We start from the raw sequence: 13,488 nt of genomic DNA on the forward strand, positions 1-13,488 counted from the left end.
GTGAACGGGGCGGGGGAGGGGGGAGCTGGCCTTTAGGCTGACCTTTCACCTCGCACCTCCTGCCTCTCCCTTCTCCACCTTTCCCGCTTGCCCTGGGCGGGGTCGAGGGTGCGCCTCGTGGGTGAAAGGAAGAGCGAGTTGGGCCGAGGGCAAGCTCGGAAATGCCTGATCTGAAGGGCGCCAGGCACTGCAAAGGCCTGGGCATCTTGCTGCGCTCCGAGAGTTGGGCCACTGGAGAGATCGCCCTGTGTGGGAACTTTGTCCAGTACCATTCGAACCGCCCCGGGACTGCAGCACCTTGGACAGAGCCTGGGCTGCGGGTGGGCTGGGTGTTGGGGCTGCGATGGTCAGAGTTGGCGCCCAGCGGGCGGGGACCCAGGGTTTGCGGGGACAGCCTGGGCGCACACTGCTGAGGGATGTGTGGCGCCGGGGCTGCCACCGGGAACTAGAACTTCGGGTCACAAGCCGAGCGTCCCTGATTCCAAAGAGGCCCGGATTGCATAAATTATGCCAAGAGGCCAGGACCTGGGCGGGCTCGCCCCACTAGCTGCCCCAATTGGACGCGGCCGCGTTTACGTCAAGAGCCTAGCGCGCGAAACGCCCGCAGCTGGCGGGGGCGAAAGCCGGGGCGGAGCCTGGTGTCCCCTCCCGCGTCCGGCCGCACCCGTCCGCGGGGCTGCGGCGAGACGACCGGCTGGCTGCTGCCGCGCGCTGTCCCTGCTTGGAGGCTCGGGCCCGCACTGCGCTCCATCGCTGGTGCGTCCTCCACCCTTCCCGGAGGCGCGGGGACGCCGGGCTCGCGCGTGCGCAGCGTTGAGGGGCGCAGACCAGGACCACCGGGCGGCGCGTGCGCGGACTGGGCCCGTGCGGCCGGCTGGGCCAGGGTATGAATGTCCCGGCGCCTCCTCGGCGCCGCTGAGCGTGAGGTCGGCGAGTGGTGCCCGCAGGCCATGGCTTTCCTGGCCGGGCCTCGCCTGCTGGACTGGGCCAGCTCGCCGCCGCACCTGCAGTTCAACAAGTTCGTGCTGACTGGGTACCGACCGGCCAGCAGCGGTTCGGGCTGCTTGCGCAGCCTCTTCTATCTGCACAACGAGCTGGGCAACATCTACACTCACGGTGAGCCCGCGCCGGCCGGCCCTGGTACGGCCAGGAGCCGCGGTGACAAAGCTGCCATTGTCCGGGTCAGCGCTGCCCGCGCTTCCACTCTCCCGGCGGGGCCCCGGGGCAGGCGAGGGGAACATAGTGGAGACAGCGCCCGCCTAATCCCTCTGAGCCCCGAGGAAGGAACCTGACGTCCAGCTCTCAGTAATCTAGGCGCCCTGGGCACCCTCCTCTACTGACACCCATCCAGGTGATGGGTGTTGACTGGGCGAGGAGAGGCCCAGGAGAAGCCCAGCCCCTCCCCGCGTGGCCACCCCCAACCCAGCAGCCCGGAGGCTCCGCCTGGTGGCGGCCCTTCCCTTTTCCCCTGCAGGCACCCGGCCCCTCCTCCGCGGCCACCCCGCTTTGCTGACACAGCCCTGCCCGTCCTTGAGCTGCCCCAGCCGGCAGAGGGGCCCGGCACGGCCCAGTATGGGGAACTGGCCAGACTGGGAAACCGGCCCTACCAGACCCCAAGTAGAGTATGCAGCCAGTAGCCCCAAGGCTATAGGGCGCCGTTTGACTCCGTGGAGGGCAGTCCCAAAGTATCCTGTCAGAAGGGACCTGGGCTGGGGAGCTCAGTGTGGGATTCCATTTCAGAGAGCAGAAGGAACCAGCTCCTGGAGGGGGTGTCTGAGGAAATAGGACAGGCTTGCTTCTCCTGGCTGGCCCTGCCCTGCCCTTTTCTGGAAGACAAAAAGGCCCAAATCCTGTTTCTATGCACGTTTACATAGAGTACAGGTCATAGGGGTCAGGAGGGGCAAGTAGGCACGGGTCTGCTGTTACTGCCCACATCCTATTCAGCTTAAGGGCAATGACTGCTTACTGCTTCTGATGACCTGCCAGGTTAGGGTCCCTTGCTTGGGTGTGTGTGGGGGGGGGGGCGAGCAGCATATGACAGAGGGGTGAGCGCCTGCTTACTGCTTCTGATGACCTGTCAGGTTAGGGTCCCTTATTTGGGGGGGGGGGCTTGGGGACAGACTGCTTGAAGTGGTCCCACCCCATCAATTACTGGGTTCGCCTCTCCAAGCCTGTTTCATAGTTCAGTGGCCTACTTCCCAGGACTGAGCCTGTCCTGTGGTCATCTGACAGTGTTATTGTATTGTTTTTAGACCGAGGTCTCCGTGGGACAAGGCTGCCCCTTGTCCAGGGCTTGTCCCCAGAGCAGGCTTGGTACTCGGCATTGTCAAACAGCTCACTGTGTCTCTTCCCCAGGACTGGCCCTGTTGGGGTTCCTGGTTCTGCTGCCTATGACAGTGCCCTGGGGCCAGCTGGGTAAGGACGGTTGGCTTGGGGGTACACACTGTGTGGCCTGCCTGGCGCCCCCCGCAGGCTCTGTGCTCTATCATCTCTTCATGTGCCACCAAGGGGGCAGCCCAGTATACGCCCGGCTCCTCGCCCTGGATATGTGTGGGGTCTGCCTCGTCAACACACTTGGTGAGCCACCACAGGGTCTGGAGGGGGAAGTGGTGGGTGGAGGAGGGGAAGGCATACCCTACAACCTGTGCCCCTCTCCCCCTCTCCTCTGCAGGGGCCCTGCCCATCATCCACTGTACCCTGGCCTGCAGGCCCTGGCTGCGCCCAGCCGCCCTGCTGGGCTACACCATGCTGTCAGGGGTAGCCGGTTGGAGGGCCCTCACTGCCCCTTCCACCAGCGCCCGTCTCCGCGCCTTCGGTTGGCAGGCTGGTGCCCGCCTCCTAGTATTTGGGGCCCGGGGAGTGGGGCTGGGCTCAGGGGCCCCAGGCTCCCTGCCCTGCTATCTGCGCATGGACGCCCTGGCTCTGCTCGGAGGGCTGGTGAATGTGGCCCGCCTGCCTGAGCGCTGGGGGCCCGGCCGCTTTGACTATTGGGGCAACTCCCATCAGATCATGCACCTGCTCAGCGTGGGCTCCATCTTGCAGCTGCACGCAGGTGTTATACCTGACCTGCTCTGGGCCGCCCGTCACGCCTGCCCACCGGACTGAGTCAGCTGGCCTGAACACCTTGGGCCAATGCCACCATGATTTCCTCCTGCTGGTCTGCAAGGGGCTGGCTCCCTGGATACTCCCTGCAGGAGCTCTCGTGCACCCCTTCATTCTTCATGGATCAGCCTGCTCTTCCACCAGCTCTGCCCCTGCTGTCTTCCAGGGCACTGCTTGGAAAAGAACCATGCGCGCATGCCCTCTGGGCCTGAGTCTACTCTCTGGGCCCTGTGAGGGTTGGGCCAGAAGAACTAGGAGGCATGTCTTGCTGTGACAGTTGGAGTTACAACTTGCTGCCCCTCTCATTTTGTCCCTCCTCAGCACCCCTACACAGACCTCTCTTGGGCCCCCTAGCCCAGCCTCATCCCTCTCCCTGCATGCCTGCCCTCCCAGCAGTCTGCAGAGTCGGGATCTGTAGGCAGCAGGACTGGCCTCTTCATTCAAGGACTAAGCCGGCACTGGCCCCTCTTGTACTGAGATGCTGCAGCTTCCGGGCATAGAGACACAGAGACGTGCATGACCCTGGGCGTATACCCAGGAGGCTGAGGGCCTGCCTGCCTGCCCATTTGCCCACCGTGGGGATGTGCCTGCTCAGGAAACCTGCTTTGCTCCACACAGACACTTGGCTCCCAATTCTAGGATGCTGGCCCAGGGCCCCTAGGCTCCACACACGGCAGGGCTCCTCATCAGGGCCTTAAAACCCCGGGCAACATCAATAAAAGGAGCAGGAAGCAATATGTTGCCACCTGAGCGCTCTGGGGTGTGCCCAAGACTCAAATACCTTTATTAGGCACACCAGGCAGCTTTGGGGAGGGGCAAGGTAAAAGGTTAAAACCACTGAGGTGGGGCCCCAGGGCTCAGGTAGGGTCCAGGGAGTCCTCAAATAGGCTGAGGAGGTTCCGGGGCTCAAAGGTGGGGAAGGGGCTCTGAGGAGCTGCTGAGTCGGTGTCACTTAGGTCCAGGGGGTCCCTGAGGGGAAGAGAAAAGATAGAAATGAGAGCCATCCCCACATGCTCCCATGCACCCCAACATAGGGATCCCATGCACCCCTATAGCTCCCTGGGCTGACTCACCCAAGTGTGTACCTGCTCTGCCAGGGGGCAGGGGAGCCACTGTGGGGGGTGGACGTGCTCCCTGAGGTCCTGGCCAGCATGGCCTGTGGCGTCATCAAGGGCCTGTGCAAGACAAGAGACCAGCAGGGTGCTGAAAGGGGGTGGGGGTTTGGGCAGTGCCATCAGCTGTCCTGGCTTCTGACCCAGGCTCCCGCGTGACCCAGCCTCCGGAGGCTCTTGGTGCACGGGGAGAAACAGCTTTACAACTTTAGTGCCCTTGAGCCAGCCCAGGCTCCATGGCCACCTTGCTCCCTTCACAGGGGGGCTTCCCTTTGCAAGGGGGCTTCTGCTGGGCTGGCTTTCAAGTGAACTCTGCTCAGTGTAGTGGAGCTGCCATCTCACATTGCTCTACAGAGTCCCCGGGAGCAGAGGGGGAATGACATTCCTCCTGAGAACAATCTCATGGTTGTTCATAGCTGTTTTTCAATTCCAGTCTTGCTTCACCACCAAGAACCCCAGGATGGCAGAAACTCCTCTGGGGACTCTTCCCCCACCCAGTTCCTGGCCACTGGCTAGTGGAGTGGGGGCTGCACGGCCTCATTCCTGGCAGTGAGGGTCCTAGCCCTGCCCCCGGGTATGCAGTGTCCTCTGCACAGCACTGTAAGAGGAGTCTATGCTGAGCTGCCCAGCCCCACCTCACCCACCCGAAGCTGTCATCCTCCCAGTGGCTGCAGAAGCTGCTGTCCAAGAGGAAGCTGCCCGGTGGTGAGCCAGGTGGTGTGGCTGGAGGGCCAGGGGGCTGCAACCAGCTGGCAGGGTGGGCCAGCCTGTGGCAGAGCCAGCATAGCAGAGCAAGCAGGGCCTGCAATGAGAGGGCATACGAGGCTAGAAGGTGCCTGGGACAGTGCAGGGGGCGGCCTGTCTGTCCCTGTGCCCACTGGTTTACCTGCCACAGTGCCAACCCTCGGCTCAGGGCTTCGGCCGCCATGTACCACAGAACGCTCCAGGGCCTGGGTTCCCGGAGCATGGGCAGGCTCAGCAGGGACTCCGCTGTGGTCCGCAGCGTGGGGTCTGGCTCTAGCATGATGGTAAGGGCGTGGCGCAGCTCAGAAGACAAGCCTGGGTGCAGGGCACAAGCAGCAGCATGTCAGGGGGCCCCCAGGAGCTGCCCTCCCCACTGTGCCATACTCACTCCCCTTGGTGCCTCCACTCACCCGCAGTGAACTCGGGGGGCAGGTACCCCTGACGCAGCTGCTGCCAGCCCTCACCACCATGAGGCAGCTCCACGTTACAGGCCACTTCCAGGATGGTGAGGCCCAGACTAGTGGGGTAAAAAACAGCCAGAGACGGAGCAGAGCTGGCCTCAGGACACAGACCCCAGACCCAGAGGAAGGTGGGAAAGGGTCTCTGAAACCCATCACTGGTCAGGAATGCACATGACTGAGCATGCCCCCTGGGAAGTCTGCCAGCCAGCCCACTGGACAGGTCCTACGGCTACCGTGGTTACAGGTTGGCCTACTGTTACTAGGAGCTGCTAGGCCATTTCCCACTCCCATGACCCCGTGTGACAGAATAGGGTTTCCTAGGCTGCCATCTTTTCGGACGGAGCCCTGATGATGCGGTAAGTTTTGACTGCTAACCACAAGGTCAGAGGTTCAAACCCACCAGTTGTTCCAAAGGAGAAACAGGCGGTTTGTTCCCATACAGATTTGTAGCCTCAGAGCCTTATGGAAGCTCCACTCGGTCCTGCAGGATTGTTATTGTCTCAATTGACTCGGTAGCAGTGAGGTTTTAATCTTTACTAGATTGTTGTTGTGAAGTGGTGAGTCGGTCAGTTCCAACTCATAGCCACCCTGTATAGAGTTTCTGAGGAGCAGCGGGTGGGTTTGAACTGCTGACTTTGTGGTTCTCAGTCCAGTGCTGATCCTATTTCGATGGCCACATTTTTCTCTGGCAGAGCTACTGGGTGGGTTCAAACCGCCAACCTTCTTGGTTAGCAGCTAAGCTTTAACTGCCTGGGATACGAGGGTCCCTATGACTGTTGCCGATGATTGAATGCCATTATCCAAGGCCGTGTGGGATGTGGACCCCCATGAGTCATACTGCCTGCCGCAAGCCCAGCCATCTCACTTGCCAACTGTGGGCCGTGGCTGAGTCCCGTACCCACTGTGCCTGCCTCACTCCTGAAGAGCTGTTATCCTAGGTCATCGACAGAGAGCACTCTGGAAGGAATGACACTTAAGGGTCTCTGACTCAGGAGGGCCCTTGACCCCTCTGCGGCGGCCCCACCCACACCCTGGGCACAGGGATCTGCAGTCCGGGAGACTCCTCATCTTTGGGAGTCACCGTCTCTGCTGACCACCCCCAGGAGGGCCCCACAGCCTGCCACCACACCCCCACATCCCGGTCCTCACCTGAACACGTCTGCCGCCGTCCCATAAGAGCCCTGAAGCAGCTCAGGGGCCATGTAGCGGGGGTCCCCTTCTTGGGCCTCACCGGGTCCGACAGTGCCCAGCTCCACCAGCAGCCCAAAGTCACCCAGCTTGCAATGTCCCCGTGGCCCCAGGAAGATGTTGGCGGGCTTGATGTCCAGGTGGACCAGGCCTTGACCGTGCAAGTGGGCCAGGGCCAGCAAAGTGTCCCGTAGGTAAGCCCAGACCTGGGCCTCGGGCAGGCCGGCACCCCGGGTCTCACAGTACTGCTGTAGGCTGGGCCCGCACAGCTCCGTCTGCAGGTATAGCAGGCCACCCTCTTCCCAGGCGCGCTCCAGCCGCACGCAGCATGGGTGCTGTCCCACCTTTTCGTGGCCCCCCACCTCGGCCAGCTTGCGGGCACGGTCCTTAGGGCCCCGGAATGGTGACATAGAGCGCTTGATGGCGTAGAGCCGGCCGTCTTCCTTGGAGCGCACCTAGAGGGGAGAGCTCCACTGTAGATGGGGTGTCATCTCTGGGTGGGCAACCTACTGCTGTGGAATTGGAGTTGGCTCAGACTCCTGGTGACCCTGGGACAGAGCAGACCTGCCCCAGAGGGTTTCCAAGATGGAGCCTTTACTGAAGCAGACTGGATCTGTCTCCCACGGAGTGGTTGGTAGGTTCCAAATGCTGACCTTTCAGTTAGCAATGCTTAACCCACTGTGCCAGCATGGCCTCTCTTGCTGGCAAATGTCCTAGACGCCCCACACTGCTGCAACAGTGCAAATGACACATTTCCTTCAAGAGGGCCTTGGAAGGGGAACTCAGTGAGCCAGAGGGGCGGCAGGAGAAGCAACAGTGTGACCCTGTCGTGTCAACAAAACAGGTGTTCAACCAGACAGGTGGAGAGAGAAGGGTCTGTAGGGAAGCATCGCCACCCTCCAAGGAAAGAGGATAATCAAGGCACCTGTGCTGTGTGTAGGGAGCCCAAGTAGCACGGAGGTTACAGTGCTTGGCTGCTAACCCAAAGCTGTCCCACCCACCAGCCGCCCCACAGAAGAAAGGTGTAGCAGTCGGCTTCCATGAGGGCTGATAGCCTTGAAAACTGTCCTAAAGGGTCGCGATGAGTCAGAACTGACTTTTCAACAACAGCACAGGAGTCAAATAGTACTTGGGGCAAAGCAGCCTTTTTAAAGACAATATAAATGATTGATTGGAAAATTTTAGTTTTAAGGCGCAAAAACGGGAGGGAGGAAGGCAGGGTGTTGCCTGAGTGTCTGCCAGGTAGGGGGAGGGTGGGACATCACAGCGGGGGCTGGCGCTGGGGATCAGGAGCACAGGCCAGGAGCCCCAGCATGGTTGGCTCTGGACAAGGGCATACTGTGCACTGAGGGGCATTTGGAGGGTCTGTGTGGGAGTTATGAGACGGCAGCCAAATCAACAGTGAGGCAGGGCTGGGGAGAGAATGGGGAGCAGGCTGCCCTGGTCTCAGTCCTACTCACCTTGAACACCTCTCCATAGGAGCCTCGGCCCAGGCGGCCGACCTGCTGGAAACACTGCTGGAAAAAGGACTCAGGCCGGCTTGGGTCATAGCTTGAGCTCTGCAGGGGCTCTGAGGCCTCACCCCGAAAGGACACGCTCCGGGGCCGGGGCTGGTGCCAGCCTGGGGTCCGAGAAGGGAAGAGGCGGCTAATGGGGACGCTGCCCTTGACAGGTGGCCGGGGCGGGAGGCTCCGACTGAGCCCCTGGGGCCTCTTGAGGGAGAAGCCAGGTTCTGCATGGCGGAAGTAGGCAGGGACTGGAGCGGGAGTACCACTCAGTGGTGGCGGGGTACCCTCCGTGGGTACCGGCATGACCAGTGTGGGAGGCTCTGCAAGAGACAGAGGGTGGAGGCTGATCACAGGACAGCGTGTCCACTCAAACAGCACCTGGTTGTAGGGCGGCATCCACGCACGCAAGTACTCCTCTGTAGACGACTGAGGAAGCACGAACCCCTGCCAGGAAAACACAGAGCTCCGCATATACCCACACAGGAGCACATGGTGTGGGCTGTGCTTTGGAGGATGTACAGGCACCCCTTGGAGATATCAGCAGTTCAGTTCCAAACCACTGCAATAAAGCAAGTCACGAGAATATTTGGGTTTCTCAGTGCACATATAAGTTTATGTTGTGACATGTGTAACTAAAAAAGGGGTATAGTTTATCTTTCATTTCAGGAACAGAGGATCCTAGGACCATCAAGAAGGAAGAGCATGAGTGGAATGTGAGATCCTACCTAGAAAAATGGAGACAGCAGGGACAGTGGCATGGAGAGACAGAGCATCTGTGGGCTCGAGGCCTATGGACTGAGAAAGGCTGATGTCTTTGAGCAGGAGGCTGGCTTGCAGAATATGTCCTTAGGACACTTAAATGAATATCTATTTTTTGTTTTGTATGTGAACATGTTGTCTTTTTGCTTTGTTCATCTGTGAAATTTAAGATGTAAAAGGGAAGCCACAGGGAGGAAGTAGGAAAACTGTTGAGATAAAGCAAAGCAGATCATTGTTGAGTATAACGCTAATGATCCTGTCTGTTGATTTCACTCAGTTCACAGTAAAAAGTTTAAATAAATGAAACAAATGGAGGGGGGGGGGAGTTTCTTTTACACTAGCCTGTAGTCTATGAAGTATGCAGGATGAGAATGTTTGAAATACTGTGAGAATGACCAAACGGGACACAGTGACACCAAGTCAGCACATGCTGCTGGAAAGATGGATCTGATAGACTTGCTCAGCACAGGTTGGTTACAAACCTTCAATGTGTAAAACATGAGTTCATCACTTTTAACCGTAGTCAAATTGTATGAGATAGAAAGATGAAGTAATCCAGGTCCACGAGCCTGGGATAAAGCGTAGGATAGGCACTGGACTGCCAACCACGAGGTCAGTGGTTCAAATCCACCAGCCACTCCTCGGAAACCCATCCAGGGTCGTTCTGAGTTGGAACTGACGTGACAGTACTTAACAACATCAATTATTTCTTATTCAAAAATTAAAATAAAGCTGATTTCCAAAAGTTTCTCATTTTTATCATAGTTACGATGTTATATCATAGTTCCATCAAAAGGAGCCCTGGTGGTTCTGTAGGATAGTCACTGGACTGCTAATGACAAGTTCAGCAGTTAAAACCCACTGGCCACTCTGAAGGAAACGGTGAGGCTTTCTGCATCTGTAAAGATTTGCAGCCTCGGAAACCCTACAAAGTGTCCCTATGAGTCGGAACCGACTCAGTGGCCTGGAGTTGAACGGTTGATGTGCTGGCGCTAAAACTTCTGGCAGGAATTCCACGTGCAGAATGTCACGGCAAGGAGCTCACATGACCTTTGCCCCAGTGGTCAAACAGGTGTAACTGTGGTGGAAACTTTTTTTTTTTTTTTTAAGAAACAAACTCTGGAAGTGGTCCTCAGGGCATCGCACAAACGAAGATGCATTTATACAAGAAAATCTACTGAATGTATTTCTAAGAACAGTAAGAAACTACAGCATTTGAGCCAAGATCTGCTTCCGCCTTCCCACCCACCCCCAACTCAGCGCAGAGCAGCTCCATTCCAGGTGTCTGTAACCAAGAGGACAAGACTCGAATACAGACCTAGACAGGTGCTCTAGCACTGATTTTTGCCCCAGCGTATTGTTGAAAACAACAACAGTGCAATCAATTGGTAAATAGAGGCGCCCAACAGCTAGGTAGGAACAGGTAACAAAAGCATCAAGAAGCCTGCTAAACAAGAACCCTATCATCCCAGAGGCCTGTGCGTGGGCCCAAGATGGCACCCTCTGAGGAGCAATGCCAGGGGCTTCACTAAAATAGTCCAGCCAATAACTGAGAGAAAGAAACATACCATAACAGCTGCAGAGGGAAGGCAGGCGGGAATCAGCATCCGGAGTTGTTACAACATTCATAGGAGGGGGCTTCAAACAGTCCATGGAACAATGGAATGAAAAGATCACGGAATTCTTCCACTAACCTGATGAAGCTTCTTTGTATTATCTAAAATGCCCAGTTCTCAACAACAACTAAAGTATGAGAAGTGCAAGGATGCTGAAAAGTCTGACACATATCCAGGGGAAGCAGGCCACAGCAATTGTCCATGAGAGAGACCAGATGTCCGTCCGATTTAACAAAGATTTCAAGTAGCCATTACAAATAGGTTGGACCAGCTACAGAAGTAAAGGAAAGTATGATGATGGTGGTTTACCAACTAGAGAGGATCAAGAAAGTGACAGAAATTATATATACATATATATATGTTGTTATGTGCTGTGGAGTCGGTTCCAACTCATAGCGACCCTGGACAGGGTTTCCGAGGCTGTAAATCTTTATGGGAGCAGAAAGCCTCATCTTTCTCTGGCGGACAGCTGGTAGTTTCGAACTGCTGACCTTGTGGTTCGCAGCCCGATTCATAACCACTACGCTACCAGAGCTCATATATATATATATTGTTCTTGTGAAGTGCCGTTGAGTTGGTTCTGACCCATAGTGACTCTGTATAGGAGAGACTGGTAAGGTTAAACCACCGACTTTACAATTCAAAGTGACTTTAAGGTCCGGCACATTAACCCACAGCGCCACACCAGGACTCCATTTAATGCAGTGTGGAAAAACAAAACAAATGAAGAAAAACCTGTCAATCAAGTATCCCATATTTAGCAAAACAATCATTTAAAAATAAAGGCAAAATAAAGACATTCTCAGATAAACAGGAAAAGAGTTTCTAGCAGACGACCCACCTGACAAGAAATACTAAAGAAAGTTGTTCAGGCTAAAAGCATGTGACCCCAGATAGTAATCTGAGACCATATGAAAACAACAACAACAAAAAATACCAAAGAGCAGTAGTAAGGCAATTATAAAAAAGTACGACATCTGCCTAGTTCTTCTCTGAACTCATTCAAACAGCGATTGTCTAAAACAATATGGATAATAATATGTTGGGCATATTCAGAAATGTCATGTATTTGAAAATACCAGCCAGTGGAGATGGGTGGGGGCCAAACTGGGGTGGACTCTAACGACACCCGATGGTAACTCAAATCCACAAAACAGAGAACCAGAAATGGTAAATAATAAAACACATCCAGTAAGCATATACTAGCTCTCCCTTCTTCTCTTAGCTTCTTTAGGAAATTAAAGCTTTAAATATACAGAGGAGTCTTGGTGTGGCACTGTAGGATAAGCACTGGACTGCTAACCCCAAGGTTGGCAGTTCAAACTCACCAGGCACTTCTCAGAAACCCTATATAGGGTAGCTATGAGCCAGAACTGACTCGAAGGCACTTCACAACAACAAATATTTGGAAAAGCATTCCATGCTCCTGGACTGAAAGATGCATATAGCAAAGATGCAATGTTTCCCAAACTGATCTTCAGATTTGAAGATATTGAAAAGATGACTTCATAGAAAAACTCAAGGGACCTAGAATAGTCAAAATAATCTTGAAAACGAAGAACAAAGTTACAGGGCACACACTTGCCAACTTCAAGGCTTAATACAAAACGATGGGAATCAAGATGGCACAGGCATACAACGAGTGGAAAAGAGGAACAGAGAGTCTAGAAAAAAATCCTCACATTTATTTATGGTCAGTTAATTTACAACAAGGGTACCAAGACCATTTCAATAAACAGTGCTGGGATAGCTGGGTGTTGCTGATAAGTGCTGTAGATTCTGACCCATAGTGATCCTGTATAGGGTTTCCAAGGAGCAGCTGGTGAGCTTGAATCACTGACCTTGGAGTTCAAACGACTTTGCAGTCTGACGCATTACCCACAATGCCACACCAGAACTCCACGCAAAACTCATGAAGCAGCAAAACCTGGCCAGATCTATTTTTCCCTGAGTGTGACTATTCATAACTTTCATGGCAAAAATATTTGTGTGATTGATTTGGGGGCCCCTGTCCCAGACCCACAGGGGTTGTTATGGAATTTGTGGCAGATGCCATATGATCTTTCTAATATCTGAGACATTTTGAATTTCAAAATGCATCTAGCCCCAGGGTTCGGTGGGCCAGCAGTACCGATCTCACGAAGCACTAAAGTCCAGTGTCTGAGGATCAAATGCCAAGACACTGACATCAAGTCTATTCCAGCTCATGGTGACCCTGAGGATAGAGAGCTAACTGCTCTTTAGGAAATCTCTATAGGGCCTCAAGCCTCTTCTTGCTTCCAAAGAGTGGCTAGTGGGTTTTAACCACTGACCTTTCAGTTAGCAGCCCAGTGCTTAACCTGCTGTACCACCAAGGCTTATTACTCAGTAAATATTGTTGTGGTTAAGTTTCGACTCATATCAACCCTGTATAGGGTTTTTGAGGCAGTAAGTAACAGAAGGGCTCATCTTCCTGTACTCAGGTCAGTAGTTAATATTTTCACAAACAGGAACCATGGTGGAACAAAAAAAAAAAAGGTAGCACCAGCTGCTAACTAAAGGGTTGGTGGTTAGAATCCACCCAGCGGCAACCCGAGAAATAGATCTGTCCATCTGCTTTGGGAAAGATGACGGCCAAGAAAACCCTATTGGACAGTTCTGCCATCACATGGGTCAGTCTGAGCTGGAATGGAATTGAAGGCACAGAGCGACATGATTGCAGACAATACACTCTGAGAATAACTGAAGTACCCGCAGTAAGTACAGTAGTGGGGCTGTGCAGGTGACTGGCAATGTTGCTACAATGTACTTGAAACTAAACCAAGAAGAGTCATCATTCCATTTTGAGAGGAGGCTACAATGTATCCAAGGACTGTATCTCCCAGCAGGGAGCCAGTCAGTAACTGTAATAGGAGAGAGGAATCTTCTGAGGAGTGAGGTCTGGAACAGCCAGGAAGGAGAGGGGCCACCTGGAAGCCTGTGGACAGACCCATACTCTATTAACCCCCGGCATCTACTC

The 13,488-nt window shown here is 54.9% G+C and overlaps 2 protein-coding genes across 2 annotated transcripts; one reads left to right on the top strand and one right to left on the bottom strand.

Annotated features, from left to right (window-relative positions):
* The first annotated feature begins 950 nt into the window (after positions 1-950).
* PAQR4 (progestin and adipoQ receptor family member IV) lies at positions 951-3,105 on the top strand. The gene is made up of 3 exons (XM_006873888.1): positions 951-1,116; positions 2,356-2,577; positions 2,672-3,105. Exons 1-3 carry the CDS (start codon positions 951-953, stop codon positions 3,103-3,105), a joined length of 822 nt encoding a protein of 273 aa, XP_006873950.1.
* Positions 3,106-3,959: 854 nt separating this feature from the next.
* Positions 3,960-8,427, bottom strand: PKMYT1 (protein kinase, membrane associated tyrosine/threonine 1). The gene is made up of 7 exons (XM_006873889.1): positions 8,068-8,427; positions 6,569-7,062; positions 5,369-5,475; positions 5,101-5,273; positions 4,859-5,016; positions 4,176-4,277; positions 3,960-4,071 (listed from the first exon to the last, which is right to left on the bottom strand). The coding sequence occupies exons 1-7, from the start codon at positions 8,416-8,418 to the stop codon at positions 3,960-3,962; spliced, it is 1,497 nt and encodes a 498-aa protein (XP_006873951.1). The 5' UTR covers positions 8,419-8,427.
* Positions 8,428-13,488: the final 5,061 nt, after the last annotated feature.

The sequence above is a fragment of the Chrysochloris asiatica genome, unplaced genomic scaffold (assembly GCF_000296735.1).
Source record: "Chrysochloris asiatica unplaced genomic scaffold, ChrAsi1.0 scaffold00257, whole genome shotgun sequence".
Taxonomy (NCBI): domain Eukaryota; kingdom Metazoa; phylum Chordata; class Mammalia; order Afrosoricida; family Chrysochloridae; genus Chrysochloris; species Chrysochloris asiatica.